Source organism: Tupaia chinensis, unplaced genomic scaffold, assembly GCF_000334495.1.
Source record: "Tupaia chinensis unplaced genomic scaffold, TupChi_1.0 Scaffold000207_1, whole genome shotgun sequence".
Lineage (NCBI taxonomy): Eukaryota > Metazoa > Chordata > Mammalia > Scandentia > Tupaiidae > Tupaia > Tupaia belangeri.
This window is the reverse complement of record NW_006159682.1, coordinates 336,548-361,563: the sequence shown is the minus strand read 5'-3', so window position 1 is coordinate 361,563 and position 25,016 is coordinate 336,548. Positions and strand designations below refer to the sequence as shown.

Sequence of the window (25,016 nt, the reverse complement as noted above, 5' to 3'; positions counted from 1 at the left end):
ATACTGTAATTACACATCTTTCACTTAACACTTGGGAATGGTGACATCTTGTTCCACTTAGTCGTTATCTCTATTAAGTGACATTAGTAATGTAGGCACTCAGTTAAATATCTGATGAATGAGTGAATTTTAGACATGGTTATTATTATTTAGTGCTCTCAACTGATGGGTTCAGATTTTATTCTTATTTCTAAATTTTACTGTATCTATGTCAACTTTATTTTTTTTTTAAGGTTACTCCAGGAGCTATTTACAAGTGAATTCCATGACACTGAGACTTCTAGGTCTTACTCCAGTCCTAGTGAATGGTATTTTCCGGGGGTAGGTACAGTAGAAAGGTGTAGTTATGTCATTTCTGCAATTTGAAATTTGAGAGCCTTTATTTAATGTCCTATAGCTTGTTGTCACTTTTCTAAATTTCAGCTGCTGGCTGCTTTCAATATGCTATTAATATAAACTAAGAGACTAAATATATACAACCAGATGTTTTTATTTGGCAAATTTAATGTTATTAGAAACATCAATAGTCTCCTCAGGCATGAACATAGGGAGGCCAGCAGGTGGCGTGGCAGCTAAAGCACTCAACTTTCATATGGCTGACTGCAGTTTGAAACCAGGATCTGCTGGCAAAATGCCAGGAGAATGGAGAAGAAGGGATTGTGGCATGGTCATTCCCCCTAGGATAATTTCTCACTTTCCCTCTCGCTGTCTCTCTCTAGCATACACATGGACCCTATAGCAAAACCCTTAGGGAAAAAAAAAGAATATAGCATCTTATCTTTTCTCAGAAGCAAAAACAGAAAAGCAGGCAGTATGTTTTCAGAGGGCTTGTTTTTACTGACTTCTTTCTTCATGGCCAAGTTCTGGACTATGGGGACTATGGTTATACCAAAGGTCTCAGTTTCTTTTTTTTTTTTGGAGAGGTTTTTGTGATCGGGCACGTGCACTCGCCAGACAGACAGAGACAGAAAGCGAGAAATCACCCCCCAGGGGGGATGGCCACGCCACAATCCCTTCTCCTCCATTCTCTCAGGATCTTGGGCATGCACACACATGTGCCCGGCATGAGTTTTAAGCCACCGGGTCCGGGACGCGAACCACAGGCGACTACATGGGAAACCAGCAACATAGCCATTACACTAACTGCTGGTCCCCAAGGGTCTCTGTTTCTATCAGTAGGCAGAACAGTATGGAATAAACTCCAAGTAAATCCAACTTGAAACTTTATATTTGAACCCTAAAACTTCTCAGTTTTATAGACATACATATCTAAAAGAAAGCGATATAAATTTTGTCTCACATAACTTCTACAAAACACTAATGTTTTAAGATTCTATATCAATTGTTAACAAGCTGCTGGTAAAATTCTACCTATTTTGATGTGAAATATGAAAATTTGATTTAAAAAATCATTCTCCCTAGCAATGGCTAATCTATTCCTGGCTAGTTCTCAGGCGGTAAGTACAATGTTCAGATATTTATAGCTTCCAGTCGATTAAGGTAATCACATTGAAATTAACAGTCTGAGAAACAGCTATGCATCATGTCCAAAGAAAAGTTGTAAAATTTCTCCCAAGTAAATATAAAATACAAATGCCCACAGAAAATTACATGCCAAGGAAATGGTCAATAATGCTTTGTGGATCATTAATGTCTGCACAGTATGTAGCTTGCGGGGCAGTGTCCCCACAGCTAAAGGTAAGGGGGAAAACCTATTAATCTACGCCCATTTTCTAATGAGAACATTCTGCCTTGGACAATGCTCATTTGTCAACTGATATATAAATCAGCTCTGTGAAGGAGCAGGGCTGTGGAAGTTAATGGCTGCAGAAGCTCCAAGGACTGCAGTGATGTCATGCTCACTGAAAAGAAGTTAGGGCTCAATTTCCCTTCACATTTATACTTGGGACTGTATATTAGCTAAAGTTCTTTCAAACTGTTCCTGCCAATAGTTTTCTTTCAGCCCTTCTTTCATCGACGGAAGAAAACCAAGCTCTCCTGCCACCTCAGTCACAGTCCCAGGTCCTGGAAAGGACAGTGGTGCTCATTAGCACCTGACCACAGGGCTCCCAGGACCCCTCACTGCTCTCCTGCCTCCTCCTGGCAGTTACTACAGTTCTCCCAGAGTAAGCACCAGATACTTAGCCTCTAAATCAGGGAGTAAACAAGAGAAAGATGAAGACTCTGGCCCAAAGTGGGTTCCATAAGTATTGCAGGCATTAACAAATGGGAGGAGTCTCTGAAAAACAACAGTTAAAGGACAGGACCTCTTAGCCTTTCAAATGCTAATAAGCACTGGGACTCTGTTAGGCCAGTGACACTGAAACACTGTCCAGTTTCAGGACACAGAGGTTGGGTTTAAAGCCTTTCTTTCTCTCCACCACAGAGATAATGAAAAAGAATCACATTACACTGTCTCTGAACTCTATGACATCATTCTACTTAAGGATTCTCTAACTGTTTCATGTTTAATTCTCTTCAACCTACTCACTCCTTGTAGAATCTTGCATGGTGTGCTAGAGATAGTCTACGGTCACCATCTCTATTAGCACCTATGCTAATTACAAAAAGTCTCCAAATGTTCGTGGAAAATGTGTACTACAAAAAAACACTATGCGTGGATTTTTCTTTTCTGTGGCAAAATAAAACTCATACTTCAATTCCATTTCTCTTAAATTTTTGAAGTCTCCTGGTACAGAGCTTATGTCGACTAATAAACTTCTACACATGAACTAAATGAGCAATGTGAACATTCACAGTCGGTAGTCATTACTTTCTTTACCAAATGATTTGGAAAAGTTAGAGTTCACAGAAACTACTAAAACACAACAAAAACCCACACCTGCATTTCAATCTGAATTTGAAAACTGACTCAGGAAAAGGAAGTCTTTATACACATTTACTGAAAAGATGACCATGAAGTGTCCACCTGTTTTAGAGGATGGAGACACAGTAAACAAAAACACAGTCCTTGTGCTGAGGTGCTGCCCTAGCTGGAGGAGACAGGCCATAAACAGACTCAGCATATGCTGGTGGAAAGGAGGAGCCGGGATCCCTTCCAGAAACAATGGTGAGGGAAATGGCATCAGGGATGTTCAAGGAGTGAAGGACTTGAAGGGTGAGAGCAAACCACACAGCTCCTGAGGAAAGACCAGTCCGGCAGAGGGACTGAAAAATGCACAGGTCCTGAGTTTGCGGTGTACTTGGCACATGTGAGGAACAGAAGAATAAACAGAAGCCAGCGCAGCAGAGAGTGATGAGAACAGCAGATGAGGTCAGAGAGGGACGCGGCAGTAGGATGACTGGGGTTTTGGAGGCCTGAGTTTGTTCTGAGTAAGTTGGGAAGTGACTGGACAGTTCTGAGGAAAGGCCTGACACACTGCCTCATTTTTTAGAAGCCATCAATCTGGCTGGCATGCAGAGATTTAAGCTACAATGGAGCAAGAGTGGAAGCAGGGAGAGAGGAGGCTCCTGCAATGGTCCAGGAGAAAGATGGTGGCTTACACTACAGTGCTCAAGGGGAATAGGTAAGAAGGGAAAGTTGCTAAGAAACTGATGTGGTTTGCCAATGTGTTTGATGGGAGATGTGAGAGAAAGAGAAAACGTTTTTCTTCTGAGCAACAGGAAGAATGGCATTGAGGGGCAAGCCAGGCTACGTGGTAGTTAAGGGAGCAGGATCCCACATGGCTGAGTGTGCTCTTCGAGTCCTTGACCCAGCGGTTTGGAAAATGCAATGGGTACATGTGCGTTCATGCCTAGAAAGGAAGAAAAGGGATTGTGGTGTGGCCATTCCCCCTTAGGAGGTGATCTCTCACTTTCCCTCTTTTTCTGTCTCTTTCTGGCAAAGTGCACATACCCTAAAGTCAGGAAGAAAAAAAAGAAAGGCCTTGTAATTCACTGAGTGAGAGAAAGCAGGTAAGGACAGGTTGTTTTTTTTTTGAGAGGTTTTTGCTATAGGGCGCGCTTGCCAGACAGACAGAGAGAGACAGAGAGACAGAAAGCGAGAAATCCCCCCCCAGGGGAGATGGTCACGCCGCAATCCCTTCTCCTCCATTCTCCTTTCGGGATCTTGGGCATGCACGCACACGCGCCCAGCGTGAGTTTTAAACCACCGGGTCCGGGACGTGAACCGTGGTCGACTACGTGGGAGTCCAGCGACACAGCCATTACGCTAACTGCTGGTTTCCAAGGATAAGGACAAGTTTTTGTCCATGTCAACTTTGAGAGGTCTTTCAGATGTCCAAGTGGAGATGTTGACTGGGCTAGTGATACAGAAGACAGTGTTTAGGGGAGCAGGCGAAGCTGGAGACTGCAGTTTGGGAGTTGTGAGCCTAGGGCAGCATTTACAGCGCTAAGACTGGATGTTGTAACCCTGCAAGCAAGCAGACTCAGGGAAGAGGCCCTGGAATGAACTATGACACCTACAAAGGGAGGTCAGGGAAATGAGGAAAATACAGCAAAGAAGACTAAGAAATGGGAGGGGAGTCACGTTTCTCAAGAGAGAAAGTTGTTCAAGAAACTAAATGTAGAAAGGGCTTCAAGGAAGAATAAATACTTAAATGTGTCAAATGCTAATGATGAGCATGGCATCTGGCATTGTAAAGGCTATTAACCACCTGACAAGAACACTTCTGGTACAATGCAGAGATGAAAGCCTGACTACTTCAAGGGGTAGGAGGAAAGGAAGTGGATACAGTCTTCTAAGACTTCTAACTGTAAGGAGAGCAGAAAAATTGGTTAAGTGAGACCTGTCAGCATGACTGTTTTTTTCTTTTTTTTTTTTTAAGGCATACTGCAATGCTTAGGTTTAGATAAGAAGCAAGAGTTTTAGTTGAAGTTCATTGGAGAGAGTTTTGCTAGGCACAAGTGCAACCAACAGATAGCTGAGCAAGGGAGGATGAAAGCCTCTAAGGGAATAACCACAGTGATGGGCCATGGAATCGAAAGAGAATTTAGGAAGCTGGAAGTAGAACACATTAGGAGATAAAACTTCTCTTGTGTGTTACAGAGATGGCTCCATTTCTACCTAATCTATACGTGGTTGTCACTCAGAGCTACACAGTTCTCTACCAGGAAAATTTCCTTTCTCACCTTTCAATGAACTTTATGAGACTATAGTCTTCTGTTTTCAACTTTAACTGCCTTACTTATTATGTTGTCAGATCAAACGGCTTCTCTGTCATTAGAACCAAGACACACCAGATTAAATCCTTATAAAACTCAAGTGATGTGTGAAAAGTTCAGCAGCCAAGATTTGGAAAAAAGAAAAAGGCTTTTAAGAGATAATTCTAGGCAAAATGGGTAAGACAAGGCCACTGAAAACATGGAGATTTAGATAGGGGTGAGGCCGAATGACCTAAGAAGCCTTAAAACCTTCTGCTATTGTCATGAAATTTTTCTAACATACTGAGAAGAGGGAAAATTTTGTATCTGTTATTCAGATCCACAGAATGCTAACATTTTGTCTTTCTTGCTTTACATTTCTAAGACTTTTAAGTGTTCTTATAAAGGGAGGCCTTTTGAAAGTATCCATTTATACATCTGTCCCAGGGAAATTCTGAATACAGGAGTTGATCATATTTTTCTGGTGTGCTGGTGTAGTAAAAAAAGGCTGAGAGCCCATCACTTTTCTGTACTATCAGGTTGTAGGCGAAGTCTCTCTCTCTCTCTCTCTCTCTCACACACACACCCACACACACACACACACACACACACACATATATATATATATATAAATAAAATTATTATTTTTTTCTTTAGAGAGATTTTTGCTATAGGGCATATGCACTCGACAGAGAGACAGAGAGACAGAGAGTGAGAAATCACTGTAATCCCTTCTCCATTCTCCTCTTGGGATTTTGGGCACCATGCACACATGCCCAGCGTGGGTTTTAAGTTGCTGGGTCTGAGACTCAAACCATGGTCAACTTCGTGGGAGTCCAGAGACATAACCATTACGCCATCTGCTGGCCCCTTTATGCTTTTCTATGTAAAAATGCATCATGACTTTCGTGACAACCCAATATAAACACATTTTACACTTAGAAGAATGACCTGATTTTTTAAAGAGTTAAAACTCACTATTTTTTGTCTATAACATAAAATTCAGTTCTATCCATTATGCACATGGCAGTAGCCAATGATCTCCTACTAAGTTTATGAACAATCAGCTCATGAGAGCATGGTCGCCCTCATGGGCTGCAGATGATCAGGGATGCTCATACATAAGAACTATTCCCTTATGTTAACATCCTAGATTTATTTATTATACATTGTACACACACTTTGCAGATCATTCTGTACCCTACAAAGATGTGCAGTGAGTTATGTAAATTGAAAATCACAATAAACATTTAAAGAGAGGGAAAAAAAAGAAACGCTTCCTTACTTGTTGTTTCCCATTGCTCCTTGCTGCCAGGCCTTCATATCTGGTGACTGGTACCCAGAAGTGGGTGGAGTTTGCTGGAGCAGAGAACTCTGAGGAGGAGGGATTGGCATCGGCACCATGGAGCTCCCAGGACTTAGAGATGGAGCAAAGTTGGCCTCCCCTTGGGGAACCATTCCTGCAAAATGATACAAATTAAGTATGTGAATATAAATTTATTAACCCCACAAAGGAAACAACACCAAAAGATCTCTTACACTGTATTTAGAAATATCTAAATCAGGGGCTGGCAAGTGGCGGATAAGGGCAATGGACTCCCACATGGCTAACCACGGTTCGAGTCCCAGACCTGGCAGTTTCCTCCCTCACTTTCCCTGCCTTTCTCGCTCTGTCCCTTTCTGGTCAAGTTTAAATAAATAAATGAATAAAGTTAAATAAAATAATATTTTAGTTAACAGAGCAAGAGAGAGAGGGAAAGTGAGGAAGCAAGCCGTCAGGTCTGGGACTGGAACTGTAGTCAGCCATGTGAAAGTCAGTGCCCTTAAATACCACGCCACCTGCTGGCCCCAAAGTAAGTCTTTTAAAAAATAAAAGAAATACCTAATTCAACAGAGCAGAGGAAAAACATTTAGTCTCTTGAAAAAAATACAAGAAATCTCAGTATAAATAGAAAGATAAACATAGGAGTTTAGAAGAATGTATTCCATTTACTAAGGTGTTGATTTGCATAGCAGGCATATGGATTATATTTCTTCTGTTCTTTTTTGCTAATGTGTATTTTTAAGTTTGAAAAACATATAGGAACAGACAAGATAGACTAATTGTGTAATTAAAGTAAGTTGAAAGGGGGGAAAAGATAAAAAACATGTGTGAAATGAACTCAGTCTTCTTGGTGAGCTCTTTTTCCTTTCCTTTGGTGTGTATGCGTTTTTTGTTTGCTTGTTTCAGAGAGGTTTTTGCTATAGGGTGTGTGTGCTCGCCAGAAAGACAGAAAGAGACAGAGAAATAGAAAGGGAGAAATCACCCCCCAGAGGGGATGGCAAAGCTGCAGTCCCTTCTCTTCCATTCTCCTCTTGGGATCTTGGGCACGCACATACATGCACCCAGAGTGAGTTTAAGCCACTGGGTCCGGGACTTGAACCATGGCGTACTACATGGGAGTCCAGCGACATAGCCATTACACTGGTTTCTGTGTATGTGTTTTTAAATCTTAGTTAAGGTATAATCTATACAATATGAAATCTACCCACTGTAACTGCACATTTCAGTGATTTTTTTTTAAGTAATCTTAAAGAGTTGTGAAACCATCTCACGATTCAGTTTAGACATTTCAGCATCCCCAGAATTCCCTTGTGCCTATTTGTCATCAATTCTCACTCCCACCGTTAGTCCCAGGCAACCCTAGATCTGCTCTCTGTTTCTTTGCCTTTTTGGGGGAAACTTCATATAAATGTAATCATATGTGGCTTTTGTGTCTGGCTTCTTTCTTTCTTTTAGTGTATGGTTTCTTATTTATATTTAATCACTGTACATCTTTATAGTGTACAATATGGTTTTTCAAGTCATGTATGCAGTGCATGTCAATGAAGTCTAAGATGTTACCACATGCATCATCCTTAACAGACAACTTTCTATTCTGCTATCTGTTAAATGTTTTTTTACTGAGTCCCCATCACCCATTCCCTACTAATCACCAGTGTCTGGCTTCTTTCACTTAGCATAATGTTTTCAAGATTTGACTGTTTTACAGCATTTATCAGTAATTTATTCCTTTTTAATTCAGGACAGTGCTTATTAGCAGTCATCAACATAATTATGCTGGAAATAAACTGACCATACAAGTAAAGATTTGTTTCTGGACTTTTTATTCTGTTCCAGTGATCTATACTTCTAATTGTACCAGTATCATGTTGTCTTGGTTGCTTTAACTTCCGAGTAGCCTCTGAAATCGAGTAGTTATGCATCTTTATTCTTCCTCAAACTGTTTTGGCTACTCTAGGTGTTTTACATACGTATTAGGCTAAGCTTGTCAATTTCTCCAAGAAGCATGCTGAAATTCTGACAGGCACTGCATTGAATTATGAGATCAATTTGGTGTGAATTACCAGTTTTTCAGTCTCTTTTTCTCTCTGATTTTATTTTGAATAGTTTCCACTGTTATAGCTTTTAAGTTCGCTAATTTTTTCTGTATTTTTTAACCTGCCATTTATTCCATCTACTATATTTTTCATCTCAGACATTGTAGTTTTTATCTCTAAAAGTCTGATTTTGGTTTTATTTATATCCTCCATGCCTCTACTTAATGTGCTCAAGCTCTCCTCCAGCTCCTAGAATACATGGAATAGATTAATGATTTATAATTGCTTTTATGTTTCTGTCTACTAACTCATATGATTTATGTAATTTCTGGGTCGGTTTTCAATGGACTGATTTTTGTCTTCATTACAGGTATATCTTCCTGCTTCTTTGCATGCTTGGTAGTTTTTTTGTTTTGTTTTGAAGAGAGCTTTTTTTTGCTATAGGGTGTGTATGTTTGCCAGAGAGACATAGAGAGAGAGAAAGTGAGAAATCACCCACTATGGGGATGACCACACTGCAATCCCTTCTCGTCTTAGGATTTTGGGCACGCACGCACATGTGTCTGGCTGAGTTTCAAGCTGCTGGGTCTGGAATTTGAACAGTGGTTGGCCATGTGGAAGTCGAGTGCCTTAACCACTACACCACCTGCTGGCCCCACATTCTTGGTAGTTTTCAAAATCAGATTCCAGGCCTTATGAATTTCATCTTGTTAGGTGCCAGATTTTTAAAAATTCCTTTAACTATTATCCTTTACCTGGACTATATTTATTTTACATGCAGACAGTGTCAGTGTAATTGTTTGGGGCTTTGTGCCTAATGAGACAAGAGCAGGGTTTAGTCCAGGCTCTTTTTGCCTCACTACAGTGGCAAAATACCTCTGAGTATTCTACTTGCTACCCCATAGAAACTGAGAGTTTTTTGCTCTGGTTGGTTAGGTAGAGAAACTGGCCCTGTGTGATTCAAAGACTGTCCCCTCTGATCTTCTCAGATGGTTTCCTCTGGCCTTGATTTACACACGTATGCACGTGCGCACGCACACACACACATGTGCTGATCAGGTCCCAGCTGAAGACTTAAATAAGACCCTCTATCTGTCCCCCCTCCGTCTCTGAGGAGCTCTGACCTCACTGGCCTCACGTCCTTGGGCTCAAGCTGGGGCTTTCCCAACCCCCAGCCCCACTACCTCAGTGCCTTCAGGGAGACCTGGGCTGCTGCTGGATCTCCACAATCTGCAGCATGGCCTGGACAATCTCAAGAACTGGTGTTGTTTAATGTACTTTGTCTGAGTTTTTGTTCATTTCACACAGGGGAGAGAATTACAAAGATGTAGGAAAAAAGAATGCCATAATTTGCCCACATAAATTATACTACATGTATAATTCCTTCAAACCTTTCTCTATGAAATCGTGCATTAATTTGTGACACGCTTCTTTCCCTTATCGTTTTATCACAAGCATGTTCTATGTCCTCAGTGTCTCTTTTTGAATGCAACTGCGTAATATGCTACTGATTATACTGTGTTCTGTCACTGTTAGTATAATTTTGTTCTCCAACTTTTTGCTATAGGGTGAGTGTGCTCCCTAGAGAAACAGAGACAGAGAGAGAGAGAGAAAGAGAGAGAGAGAAAGAGAGAGAGAGGAAAAGTGAGAAATGACCCCAAAGGGGGAATAACGATGCCGCAATCCCTTTTCCTCCATTCTCCTCTCAGGATTTGGGCACATATGTACATGTGCTCAGAGTGTTTTTCAAGCCATCAGGTCTGGGACTTGAAATGCTCAGCCAGACATGTGGGATCTAGCTGCCTTCACCTCCAGGCCATCTGCTAGCCCCGCTCTCCTTTTATTTTGTTAATCTGGCCAGAGCCAGAATTAATTTACTCTATTTTGTTTATTTTTCACAGTTTGTTTTTAAAAAATACTTAAAAATATCTGTAAAAACTGACCTAACTACAGACTTTCTATAGTTTTTTTTTTTCCTTTTTACTAAATGTTTACTTACTTTGGTAACGATTATACAGATAAAGCTACACGTTTTGTCTCCTTGCTGCTTTCCCTATATGTAATTTAATCTCTGGTAAGTAATTCTGACTTAGAATATATGGAGAAAATTTTGTTCCATATAACTGAACGGTAGCTGCTGGTTCTAGTGTGTTCTGGTAGTGGTAAGGTAATATAATGACTTGTCTTTTGTCTCATTAAGCATCTACTATCCACTGTCAGATCACTGTGGTAATCACTGGAGAGACAGGATTAAAAAGGTCACCCTTTGCTTATGCTAGGAACTTGCTATTAAAAAAGAGGCAGGTAGGTTGACAAATGGCTCTAAGACAGGATGGTGAGTGGTTATGATTGGGAGTGTCAGGGAAGGCTTCCCGTAAGAGAGATATATGAAAGGAGGGAGGAATAGAAATGAGACAGGTGATGGTAGACATTTCAGACAAGGGCACAGGATGTACAGACGTCTAGAAGCAAAAGAGCAAGCTATGTGCTCTTTCTTGGAACTTGAAAAGTTTGTTATAGCTGTAACTCTGGCATATGGAGGAGGGGAAGGGGAGTTGACATGTCTAGCTATGAACAAGTTGAAACTAGGGTGCTGGACATAGGAGCGGAGAGATCTGGTTTGGACATAAAGTGTAAGCATTAGCATGGAGAGGTCCCTGATGGACAAGTAGAGATCACTGAGAGTGGACAGCCTAGTGTGGTTACTGTAACTAAAACAAGAGCGGTATTTGGAGGGGTTTCAAACAATCTGTGAAGTAAATACAATAAAAAAAATTCCTTCAAGGCCAAGTAGATGGCATAATGTTAAGGCACTGGACTCTCACACGGCCAACCATGGTTCAACCCCAGACTTGGTGGCTTGAAAATAATGCTGGTGCGTATGTGAGTGTGCCCATGATCCCAGGAGAAGGGACTGTAGCGTGGCCATCCCTCCTTGGTGGTGGTGGGGGGTGATTTCTAACTTTTCATCTTACTGTCTGTGTCTCTCTTTGGGGAGCGTGTGCAGCCTATGGCAAAAACCTAAAAAAAAAAAAAATTCCTTCATAGTTACTTTGAATAATATTGCCTTAGTGTAAAACAATTTAAAAATGTCTGATTCTGTTCTCGTGCATTCATTATCATGATATGACTACTCTAGAAATACTCAGAAATAAAACATACTCTGCTGTTACTATTACTGACATGTCCTTTCATTTACTTTAGGCTTATATTAAGCTGAAAGATGCCAATGCAAAGGTAAAACAAATCTACTATACTCAACCTTAGCTTTTATTGTCCTTAATCAACATAGAGATCAGCAAAACATTTTCTGCAAAGGGCCAGATATTATTTTTGGTTTTACAGGCCATAAGGTTTCTGTGACAATTCTTCTGATTCTATAGTGTGAAACCACCCATAGATAATAGTATGGTATACTAGTAAATTTAATGGGTAGACTAGGAAGCATGGCTGTGTTCCAAGAAAACTTTATTTATATAAACAGACGAGTAGGATTGGGCTCATGGACCTTGGTTTGCTAAACCCTGAAATATGTTAGGAAACATTTAGCTTAGCTTTGTATTTAGTTTTTGGACAAATTTACTGACAATAGAAGCACAGAATCAACAAAGGCCAAAGAGTCCTTCCATCTGGATTTCCTTAAGCTATAATCACTGTTTTTGTTGTTGTTGTTGTTGTTGTTGGTTTGTTTTTTGTTTCTCTGGGGGAAGGAGATGGTAGCTTTTTGTTTTTCTAAGAAGTCTTGATTTGAAAGGGTTGGCACTTTTCTAGGACTTGAATTTGTGCCAACCCGAAACCTGGTCTTAAAGCCTTCTCTCAGATTGCTCTTAATACTGGAATGAGTTTATGATTTAGAGTTAGGACTCTAATTGCAGTAGACCATGTGGGAATCTAGAGATAAAACCAATATGTCATCTGCTGATCCCACTTCTATTTTATTTTTAAGAGAAAAGAATCTGAAGAATAGTCTGATAAGGAATTTATTAATGTTTGGCTTACTGTAGTTAGTTTTTTTCCCTCAAAATTAAAAACACTGCATCTTTAAATACCATTCTCTCCAGGAAAACTAACACTTTATCCAGTACAATGGTGAAGCGGTTCATGGAAGAACTGCTGGCCCTGCCATTTCATTTCAGTCTGTAACTGAATGAAATTACTATTTTCTTAGCTGTACCCAGCTTCTGCATTTTATAATATGAATGTTGACTTTATAAAAATATTCTTATTTTGTGAAAAGTAATTTTTGTCAAACAAAAGTTGGTTTTAAGGGAGCCAGCAGGTGGTGTGGTGGTGAAGGCAGTGGATCCCACAAGATTGACTCTATGGTTTGAGTCTCGCCTAGCGGCTTAAAAATCACACTGGCTGCATGTGCCTGGGTGCCCAAAATTTCAAGAGAAGAATAGAGGAGAAGGGGCCGCAGCATGGCTACCTGGCCCCCACCCCCCGGGGGGGGTGAGTTTTCACTTTCCTTCCTCTTCATTTCTTTCTCTCTATTGAGCACACTTGCCCTATGGCAAAAATCTATAAAAACAAAGCAAAACAAAACAAAACAAAATAAAAAGTTGGTCTAGAAGAAAAGTCTAGATACCAGAGTGGGCATTTAAATGATGGGTGGCAACACACGTGGTCATGGTGGCTGGGGAAGAAGGAATCTCTAACCAGTCTTTACCTCAACTCCCTATGTTCCATGACGACACACAATGCAGCAAAGATTAGGCCCTCGATTCTGAATGAAATCTCTGCCACCTTATGAGAACTGGGCTTTGAGCCTTTCTACATGGCTTTGCTAAGCAATGGGAACAGAATATGAAGTTCTCCTTCGATGGCTTTCCAGAGGAGAAATTTTAAAGTGCATAACTGAAAATTGACTTCTATTGAATTTAATTAATTTGTTTATATATTTACTTTTTTTTTTTTAAGAGGGGTTTTTGCCATAGGGCATGTGTGCTCACCAGAGAGATAGAACAGAGAAACAGAAAGTGAGAAATCATCCCCTGAGGAGATGGCCATGCCATAATCCCTAGTCCTCCATTCTCCCCTCGGGATTTGGGGCATGCATGCACACACACCTGCTGTGAGTTTCAAGCTGCTAAGTCCAGGACTCTAATTGCAGTAGACCATGTGGGAATCCAGAGATATAACCAATATGTCATCTGCTGATCCCACTTCTATTTTATTTTTCAGAGAAAAGAGTCTGAAGAATAGTTTGATAAGGAATTTATTAATGTTTGACTTACTGTAGTTAGTTTTTTCCCTCAATGAATGATTATATATATATATATATATTTGTGTGCTGTTTTGACCAAGCTATCATTTTGGAAGAGGGATGGGGAAGCTCACTACACACGTCTTCTAAAGCTGGAGGAAGTATTTCTAAAGGCTGAAGTGAAAAGGCCTTGTCAAATTCTTTGCATAAAGAAATTATAAGCTACATGGAAATAAAAGTCTTTTAAAAGCCACTCATGTCCAGACAACCATAATTAAAATATGGATTTATAGTCCTTTCTTGCCCACATAGAATGTCAGTGACATAAACCAGCCAAAGATGACTTCATTGTCTTGAGGTCAAAAACGAACTGATATGGCGTAATTTTGATAAAAGCATTTTAGAGAATTCTGGTGCTCTCTGACACAAGTCTCCTTAGACACTTAATTTCATAGTTAAAAAAATTTTGGGGACCAGCAGGTGGCGTGGTGGTTAAGGTGCTGAACATTCCCACATGGCTGACCATGGTTCAAATCCTGGACCTGGTTTCTTGCTTTCTCACTTTCTCTCTCCCTCTGTGTCTCTCTCTGGTCAAAATAAAATAAGTAAATGAATAAATAAAATAAAAAATAAATAATTATTAAAAATTTTTTTTTAGCACTTGTTGCTATCAGAATGGAAACTCTAAATTGACTTGCCTGTCAAAGCTGATAAGTATATTGCCATGTCAAAAATCTCTATAGAACTTTGACATTTTATTCAGGTTAAACAGCAGTTTTCTCATTAAAATTCATTTTTAAGCAGCCTTAAAATTTACCTTTTTCTTATGTTTATATAATCAAGGGATTTATTTCTTTTTTTTTTCAGAAATTGTCCGTTAATTTTGCATAAAAGTTTGATCAAACAAGGTAGATTGATCAAATGTGCATTAGTGTCACTACCTACTAGAATTTCAAAGTGACAGAAGAGAAATAAAAAGAGTTTATCATCACCTAGGATAAAGAGAATGGAAGACAGATAGTACAAATGAAAGATTAAAAAAGGAAAAAATCTTTTAGAAGCCAGAAAGGTAGCTGATATTACAGCGAAAGCTTAATACCTTAGAGCTGTGACACCAGTGAGAAGCCTGAGCTACTTGGTGGAGACTGATTATCCTTAGATGAACTACCAAAAACAAAATCTTCCATATAATGAGAAAACTATATGTGAGCTGTGAATTAATGTATTAAAACTTACTGTCTGGGGAGGGCTTTCATTAGATTCTCATAGGGACCCATGAGAGAAAGTAAAAACAATTTAAAATGTGCTTTGCACTCAATATGTTAAATTTTTTTGAGTTAGAAGGTCCTTCTAGATTCTCTAATCATCTTGACTATGGAAGAGAGACAATCCTCAAACCATTCAGCCACTTAGTGGCAAGAGCTGAGTCTGGAGCCCGGATCTCCCGACTCCACATCAGTGTCTTCCCTTTCAGCATGGTGCCTCAATGTCAGAGAAGGGAAACACAGGTGAGGAGAGAGACCTGAGCCTGTAGGTATGACTTAGAAAAGCAGCATAAAGTTCCGACGCCCATACCTGATCCCGGATACTGGAAGACATTCTGCTGCATCTGAGGAGTGATTCCAGTGCCAAACTGTCCTCCCATGTTTCCTGTCATGCCTCTGTTCACCATGCTGTTGCGGCTGGCCAAGGATGCTTCAGGATTTGCTGCCAGCTGTGAAAATGGGCTGGTAGAGGCAGGTGGGGTTCCCGGATTTGTACCATAGTTAGGTGGGTAAGGGAACTGCTGCGGTGCACCCTGAGGAAGGCGGGGGTTCCCCATGTGAACTGGCAGTCCAGATGAGGGAGGGAGGTTGTTCCCAAAGCTTTGCTGCCTCATGAGCATGGCTCTTTGCTGCTGTATTAGCTGCCTCTGTCGGTGCTGCTGACTGTACAACTCCCGCTGACGCTGGGCCAACATCTGAGCATTCAGGGGTGGCTGCAAAAGAGAAAAAAACCCTCACTATTGAATTAAAATTACCACCTACCTTGGGAAGTTTATAAGCTAAAGTCTACTAGTTTACATAGGGCCATGAAATATGTAGCAATTATCAGTGTACAAAGGATACTAAAACAGAAGAAGAACAAAAACCTCTTAAGTAATCACAGGAGGGAAAATGAATTAAGTTCACTTTAGAGAGTGCAAGTAGTTGAGAAATGCTGAAATAGTAACTGACTGTTACAGCTGGTTCAATGCAAATTTTCAATGAAAAGTCACACAGAGGGCCAGCTCCGTGGAGCAGCAATCACATGCTACTCAAGAGAAGCTGGATCCGGGAACCAGCAGTTAGTGTAATGGCTATGTCGCTGGACTCCCACGTAGTCGACCGCGGTTTGAGTTCCGGACCCGGTGGCTTAAAACTCACGCCAGGCGCGTGTGCGTACGTGCCCAAGATCCCGAGAGGAGAATGGAGGAGAAGGGATTGCAGCGTGACCATCCCCCCTGGGGGGTGATTTCTCGCTTTCTGTCTCTATGTCTCTGTCTGTCTGGCGAGTGCACGTGGCCTCTAGCGAAAAACCTCTCAAAAAAAAAAAAGAGAAGCTGGATCCCACATGGCAATCATGGTTTGAGTTCCTGGCCTGGCCAGCCTAAAACATGCCAGGAATGTGCACCTGTGTCCAAGATCTCATGGGCTAAAAGACTGGAGAAAGGAGATCTTGGTGTGACCAGATCCCCTGTGCAGGGTATTATCCTCTACCCGCCTCTATCCTTCTCTCTCATCTTCATGCACATAAGCTCTATTATGAATAAAGAAAAAAATAAAGTCACACAGAACTGAGAAAAGCCAAAGAGAGTACAGTCATCTCTTGATATCTGTAGGGGATTGGTTCCTGGAATTCTGCATATACCAAAACTTGCAGATGCTCAAAGGCCTTCTATACAGTGGCACAGTATTTGCATATAACTATATACATTCTCCTGCAAACTTTGCATCATCTCTGTGTTACTTATAAGAAACCTTGGCATCAGATAAAAGCAAAAAGGAAAATACACAGATGAACTTCATCAGCATCTCTCTCTTAGGAGACACTTCTTCCCCCTTTCCTAATAGCTGGTGTGGCGTGGCTGCAGCTGCAGTTGGTTGAGTCCTTGAAAGCAAGACTTATGGACACAAAGGCCTAACTATACATATCTACTAGTATTACAAAATAGGTCATGAAAACTGCTACAAGAAACATGAAAATCACGAGGAAGTGAAAGAAAATAAACTGATGACTCCCAGGGCTAGCAGATGGTGTAGTGGTTAGGTTTCTGGACTTCTTCATGGCCAACTGGGGTTTGAATCTGGACCCAGTGGCTTGAAAATCATGCTAAGTATGTGTGCATGCAACCAAGATCCCGGGAGAATGGAGGAGAAGGGATTGTTGTGTGGCCATCTTCCCTGGGGGATGATTTCTCAGTTTCCCTCTCACTGTCTCTGTCTCTCTATCTCTCTGGCGAGCACACACCCCCTACGGCAAAAACCTCTTAAAAATCAATAAAACAAAACAAACAAAGAAACAAAAACTTGCTGATTCCTACCCTATGTGATGTTAGATTATTAGGAGATCTTTTCCTTGTCATTTCCAAAAAACTTACTATTTCTAGACTATAGAAACTTAGTTTCTCCCTTTTCTTCCTGAGATAATTTTCCCCACTTTATTTAAATGAATGAATTGTGATTTTAATTTTTTCACTATCCTTTTCTGTATTTACAAAATTGTTTACAATGAACATGCATTATCTTTGCAATTAGAAACATATACAAATATCATTTAAAAAGGAAGATTCAGAAACCCAGGATCCAATGTGTAACAAATTATCACTTAGAAAGACAATAATTAGGGACCAGATGGTGTAATGGTTATGTTGGTGTAATGGTTATGTTGCCGGACTCCTACACAGTCGACAGCAGTTAAAAACCTGGACCTGGTGGCTTAAAAGTCACATCAGAAGTGTGTGCGTGCATGCCCAAGATCCTGAGAGGAGAATGGAAGAGAAGGAACTGTGGCATGGCCATCCCTGCTAGGGGGTGATTTCTCACTTTCTGTCTCTGTCTTTTGGGGAGTGCATGTGCCCTATAGCAAAAATCTCTCTTAAGAAAAGAAAGAAAATAATTAACTAGAAATAAAATAGCAAACAGAAATTAATGGAAACAGCCATTTTATATTGTTATTGCAGTATAAAACCACTGTAAACATTAGTGACTTAATAGCTATCGTATTACAGATGAGGAAAGAAATGGGAAAATTTGGTTGAGATTACTTTAACATGCAAAACAACACGACATGTCAATAAAGCCTTTTTTGGAAATTGTCAGTTACGATTGGAAATCTGGTTAAAGCATATAGCCCCACTAAAAGTAAATTTGCTGGGGTTAGCAGGTGGTGTGATGGTAAAGGTGCTTGACTTCCACGTGGCTGACTATGGTTTGTGTTCTGGACCCAGCAGCCTAAAAATCAGCTGAGCATGTGAGCATACATGCCCAAAATCCCAAGAGGAGACTGGAGAAGATACTGTGATATGGTCATCCCTCCTGGGGAAGTGATTTCTCATTCTGTCTCATGTGCCCTATGGCAAAAACTAAAATCACAAACAAAAACCTAAACTTGACAACTAAACACAGTCCAATGTGGAAGAAATTATGAGATACAAATTTCGGGCAGAAATCCTCTTCACATAAATTCCAAAGTGGGTTCTTTTTTTTTTTTTTTTTTGAGAGACTTTTGCTATAGGGTGTGCGCATTCGCCAAAGAGACACAGACAGAAAGTGAGAAATTACCCCCCCAGAAGGGATGGCCATGCTGCAATCCCTTCTCCTCCATTCTCTCCTCAGGATTTTAGGTGTGGACACACACACGTGCCCACTGTGAGTTTCAAGCCCCTGGGAGTCCAGTACCTTACCACCATGCCACTTGCTGGTCCCAAAAAGTGGATTCTTGCTTCCTTACCATCTCATTACTCTCGACTGAGCTAACACTGGGATTTACAATTATATGGTGAGAAATCCAAATCTAGACCCATAAAGATGGCAGCATCTGCTGCTTTCCTGAGGCTTCTGTCACTATTTCTCCCTTTCAGTGCTGACTTCCTGCATGTGCCCCAATCCTTTTCTACGGAGAAAGAAGAGTTTTATTTGAGCCCTCTCTAAAAATCCCTGACTTCCCCATTTTTTTTGTGTGTTGACTTGGTTAAGAATACATAAATAAGTGGTTGAAGCAAAAATACTCCAGTATGTGTGAGTGGCAGAGTGACAACTAGATAACATTCAGAAGTCTACCCAAATTCTTTTTATGTTTAAAGTTCCAGTGGCTCTGGGTTTATAGACAATGATTAGTATTTAAAAATAAATAAAAGCTAGAAAATGTTGAAGTTGACTGAGCGCGGTACACAAGATAGTTAAAACAGCTTAGCAATGTAACGGAGTTTTGATCAGGTTTCAGGTACCATTCAGTTTCACATCAGAGGCTTATTACTGGCGCTGTTGGGGACAGCAATAAGAGTTTTCCGCTTAGTGACCTGGTATCCAATAACAATGACAACAATGACAATAAGACAAAACAAAGAACCCTTGGCTTTAGATCAAATATCTATAAGAGGCACCACAAGTAGATTATTAATTCATTCTAGAAGAAAATCACACTACAAACATGATGAAAAGATCAGCTCACAGACCATTTCAAAGACACTCAAGTCAACACTTTAAGAAACACTGCTTGAGTTAGAGAAAAACTAACACCATCCGGTTTTCTCACATTACCTGAGGTGTAATTTGCTGCTGCATGCCTGATCTCATATTGATGCCAACAGGAGCAGTTGCTGCAAACTGGTTCAAGATTGCTTGCCGATTCTGGTGTATCAACTAGAGAGCCATGGAAACAATGAGAGAGCTTATTTCTGCACATACACATGGCGCAGGCCTTACAGAGCAACACAAACTTTCTACTTATTACTACGGTTTTGGGGTTGCAGGGTTAGGAAGATTATTTCCCACCTTTATTTATCAAAAGGCTGGCATTTCCCAACATTTACCAACTATTTATTGCCTTCAGAAGACTTCATATGGCAGAGCATTTACAAGAAGACTACATATACATACATACATACATGTATATATACACACGTTTATTGTTTTTTTTTAAACATGTTAATAGTTACTTCAAATAAGTACAGTAATGGAGGAAAAGAAACATCACCCAGACATCTTAAAATACTGTGAATAAAAAAGCAATTCCATAAGGGCACATTCTGCAGCAGCCTGGAGGATGAGTGGACAGTTGAAGTACTGGAGGGTACTCTCACTTGGAGGTGGTACTATGTCTGGTGGGTACATATTTGGGGGAAATCCAACATGATTTCATTAGTGGAGGAGAATTGTGTAAGAAACAAATGGTCTGAGAAAATGGACTATTTATTTAACTAGAAGAAGTAATTAGTTTAGACCAGCATTTCCCAAATTGGTTCTAAAGAACATTGTTCTGCAGGATATTAATAGATGTGCCGGGAAAAGAGCGTGCTGTGCTGCATGCACATTGGAGACGGCGGGTTACACGAGGTGAGACGCATTTATTTACTGCAGCAATTTTATGAGCCTTTAATTGGCCAAAGCACATTGTGGATCTGCAAGAAGGGGATTTACGATGAAATTTATTTATCACAAACCTTTTTTCTACACACAACTGTTAGTATCTATCTCCCAGAACAATCTTTGATGGAACATTGCTTTAGAAGATCAGCTTAAATCAGGTTTAGGGTTCTAGGTCATAGGCATGCCTGAAATTTATGTGGTAACAAAATGAGTAACAAAAGGAGTGAAATTTGCTTATAAACAATCTAGAGCTAAAAAATTTCTTCTCCAATAATTCGATATAAATAAACTATTGAGAGATATAAGAGTAACAATAACCTATTTTGTGTTTAATGGTACTTTAATATTATTTTGTGTTTAATTGTACTTTAGAGTAAATTACATAAAATATTAATATATCTTATAAAAACCTGTTTTATATTTATATTGTTATCTTATAAATATAGCAACATATTTGAATGTATCTGAATACACTTTATATAAACTAAAAATTGCATAAAAATTTTATAAGAGAACCCACCGAGATACTAATGGTGATTAAACCTATCACCACTGAATAGCTCAACTCTTTTTTGGTTGCTGTTACAGGGTGTGTGTACTCACCAGAGGGAGAAATAAAGAAAGAGGAAGGAAGAGGAGAAAGTATTCCCGGTACTAATGGGGACTAGCTACACTACACTGCAATCCCTTTTCCACCTCTCCCTCTTTCAGAAGTTTGGGCATTCAGCACATGCGCCCAGCATACTTTTCAAGTCGTGGGGTTGGCACTCTAACTCCACGGTCAGCCATGTGGGATCCAGCTGCCTAACCACCAGGCCATGGAGCCAGCCCAAATAGTTCAACTCTCAATTCTGGCTTGAATCATTTTCTGACTCTCATTAAATTAGAAAACAAACCAATTTTGGGGAAAAGCTCAATATCATGTAAATATTAAAATTACACTTTTTGGACACTGTGGAATGAGAAAACATTCTGAATCACTTCAGAAATAAAGATATCAGCATTACTGTTCTAGAAGTCAAAGGGACTCTTAAGTACTAAAACATATACTTCTTTTATTATTATTATCTTTAATGGGAAAGAGGTATTATCTCCCCATGGAGATCCTTTGCCTCAGCCCCCTAGTTAGGCAGGCTATGCCTGGCCTGTTACGGTTGGTTCTGGATCTGAACCCAGGCCTCCCATGTGGCCCCTGCCTTGCAGAGGGGCATTCTACTACTTGCTCCATCAAGTTGGGTCCAAACCTATATGCTTCTTAAAATCAAAAGACCAGGACCAGAGACTAGCAGTTAGTGTAATGGCTATGTCACTGAAATCCCATGTAGCTGACTGTGGTTCAAGTCCTAGACCTGGTGGCTTTAAATTCATGCTGGGCGTGTGTGCATGTGTGCCCAAGATCCCGAGAGGAGAATGGAGGGGAAGGGATTGCAGTGTGGCCATCCCCCACGGGAGGTGATTTTTGCTTTTTTTTTTTTTAATTTATCTTTAATGTTTTTATTTTTTTATTTATTCATTCATTTATTTTAATTTGATCAGAGAGAGAGACACACACACACAAAGTTAGAAGGAAAGTGAGAAAGCAAGCTACAAGGTCCAGGACTTGAACCATGGTCAGCCATGTGGGAGTGTCCAGCACCTTAACCACCATGCCACCTGCTGGTCCCCACCTTTTTTAAAAAATTTACTTTTAATTTTTAATTTTTTAATTTATTCATTCATTTATTTTAATTTGAGATTTTCACTTTCTCTCTTTCTGTCTCTCTCTGTCTTTCTGGCGAGTGCACATGTCCTATAGCAAAAACCTCTCCAAAAAAAAAAAAAAATCAAAAGACCATGGGCATATGTTTAAATAAACTAAGTTAATTTTACAAAAGCACATCAAAAAAACTCAGTATAATCAAGATACTGTATCTTGATTTGTAGTTTGGAGCTACAAATATGAGTAAATTCCTGTCCACTAAAAATCCCCCCCTGAGAGGCAGAGGCCAGCACACAACAGTGCCCCTGCACAGAGACACATAGGCAGCACAGAGGGAGCCTACCTCCGCCTAGGGATGGGAAGGCAGAGGGCCAAGAGCAGGAGTGAGTTCACTGGGGTCTGCACAGATCAGAATGCTTGGTGATAAGGAGGATGGCAGAAGGAACAGCGAGCATGGAAACGGGGCAGGAAGCACTGAGGACAGTGGACGTACCTTAATACTTAGCAATGGAGAGAGCTGAGACACGTAGGGAGTGGGAGCTGAGACCCCAGACCTGTCCTTTACAAACTCTTTATACTGTGAGATAATGTGAGAGTAAAATAGGTGGGGATAAAGAAAACACGCCTGGAAAGTAGTAATAGGCTATTTTTAAGAAGAAATTCCAAAGAGCAGAAATCTACAAGTACTTTCTGTTCTAGAAAACTGTCTATTTCTGCTCTTGAAATAACCCTTGTTCATTTTCTCCTCCCTTGATGTGTGTGCAGTCTGACTCATGCTGTGTATTCTGACCTGCCTCTTCTCTCCTATTACTAAAAGTCTACCTACTTTTCTTTCTATGTAGGTCACATTCCACTTCTTCCAATGAAGCCTTCCCAAAAGGCTTACTACATCCTTTATCTTTTTAGAAATCTTAACTATTGATGGGAGAGGGAGTGGGAAGAGAAGCCGGTAGTCTTTAGAGCTGGGACCCAAGTGAAAAGCTATAAAAGCCAAGTCAAAAGGCTTGTACTACAAAAGAAAATAGGGGCTTGGGGCCTTGGGAGAGTATAAACCCAGTCTGTATGTACGAAACAAACACACACACACGGTTCGGGCTTGCTGTCACGCTGTCTGACCAAATGCATTTTTTCCCAGTGCCTTACCAAGGAGTTCTGCTCTAGTAAACCTAAAAGATGATTATCCAGCCCAGAGGTTCTCAACCAGGGTGGTTCTGCCCCACAAGGGACAACAGGCAACGTGTGAAGACATGTAGGTCGTGAGAACTTGGGGAGAGGGTGCTACTAGCGGCTAGTGGTTAGAGAACAAGGTTGCTGCTAGACCTTCAAAACACAGGTCGGGCCCCCACAACAAGAATCATCCAGCACAAAATGTTCAAGTGCCAGGGTTGAAGAACCTGATCCAGCCACCACAGACAGCCTTTCTAAGACAAAGTGTTCTTTTTAAGAAGCTCATTCTTTTATCAGTTTTCACTGATTACTAGAAATCTGGAGGTGAAATCTGCTTCCCTGTATTTCTGCCCTTTGACCCTAACTCTATTTTCCGTTCACTCCTACTCTCTGTAATACGTGAAAGACAATCACTGGTGGTTCTTCAGCCAGTTCATATCATTCCCTAGTAGCCTAACTCGTAGTGTGACTGGACTGGACTTGCTTAAAGACGGCTAAGTACAGCATATTTCTTTTTCTATCTCAGCTGCCACTCGCTCTTTATGCTATTTTTCTCTCGATCGTAGGAAAATCATGGTCCCTGCTAGAGAAGAATAAAACAAAGCTGGAATAGAGCAACCGCATCTTTCGTCAGCCAGTGCTGTACCATCTTCCACAAACTGCAGGTCTGCCCATCTTTGCTGCCGTCCTTCTCCTAAGTTAGAACTTCTGAAGTCCTCTAACAACATTATGGGTATATTGCTTGGGCCTTTGTCCATCAGAAGTATAGGCAGACATTACACCTAAAGCCTTGTAACTCCGCATTACCTCTAAATCACCAACTGTTTCTTTTACTTTTCTGTTTTTTTTAAAAAAAAACTTTCAAACAATGCAGCTGCATTCATTTCCCAGGATGTTTTTCATTCCCTCTTCCACCAAATGGGGATTATTTATAACCACATAATAAAACTTAAAATGTTAGACTCTTTTTGTTCCTTGTGTATCATATTCCAGTCACTGAGATATATGAGGGGTCTTCAAAAAGTTGGTAGAAAATGCCTATTATGGAAAAGCTATGCATGGACTTCAGGTTTTGTTATGTTTTTTTGCACCAAACTAAATTTAATTCCATTTTTTACTACTACTTTAATTCCATTTTTCCCACACACTTCTTAACATCTCCTCATATGACTGGGTGTGTTTCTGGGTATTAGGTTCCAATTAGTAGAACCATCTACCCTCATGACAGTTCTACATTGTTTCAGTTTCTAAAACTTTGTTTTAAATCTTGATATTTTGTAAAGCAAGTTCATTTTGTTTCTTGCTTTTTAAAAAAATATTTATTTATTTATTTAAATTTGACCAGAGAGGGACAGAGTGAGAAAAAGAGAGAGAGAAAAAGTGAGAAAGTGGGACCAGCGGCTAGCCTAATGGCTATGTCACTGGACTCCCATGTAGTCAAACGTGGTTCGTGTCTGGACCTGGTGGCTTAAAACTCACATCGGGCATGTGTGCGTGCGTGCCCAAGATCCCAAGAGGAGAACGGAGGAGAAGGGATTGCGGCGTGGCCATCCCCCCTGGGGGGTGATTTCTCGCTTTCTGGAACTCTGTCTCTCTCTGTCTGTCTGGCGAGCACACGTGCCCTATAGCAAAAACCTCTCAAAAAAAAAAGGCCCACGGTCCCAAAAGAAAAAACCCCTCAAAAAAAAAAAAAAAAAAAAAAAAGAAAAAGAAAAAGAAAAAGAAAAAGAAAAAGAAAAGAAAAGAAAAATAAAGAAAAAGTGAGAAAGTGAGCCACCAGTTCCAGGACTCAAACCACGGTCAGCCATGTGGAAGTCCAGTGCTCTTAACCACCATGCCACCTGCCGGCCCCATTTCTTTCTTCGTTTTTAAA

The 25,016-nt window shown here is 40.4% G+C and overlaps 1 protein-coding gene across 5 annotated transcripts in view; it reads right to left on the bottom strand.

Annotated features, from left to right (window-relative positions):
* NCOA1 (nuclear receptor coactivator 1) overlaps positions 1-25,016 on the bottom strand; it is a 206,888-nt gene that overhangs the window by 12,184 nt on the left and 169,688 nt on the right. For all 5 annotated transcript variants that reach the window (XM_006147233.3, XM_027771343.1, XM_006147235.3 and 2 more), the window contains exons 15-17: positions 19,450-19,551; positions 15,245-15,647; positions 6,389-6,563 (exon numbers count right to left, since the gene is read on the bottom strand). In XM_006147233.3, the coding sequence (XP_006147295.1) occupies positions 6,389-6,563; positions 15,245-15,647; positions 19,450-19,551 (680 nt within the window). The remainder of the gene's footprint in view (positions 1-6,388; positions 6,564-15,244; positions 15,648-19,449; positions 19,552-25,016) is intronic.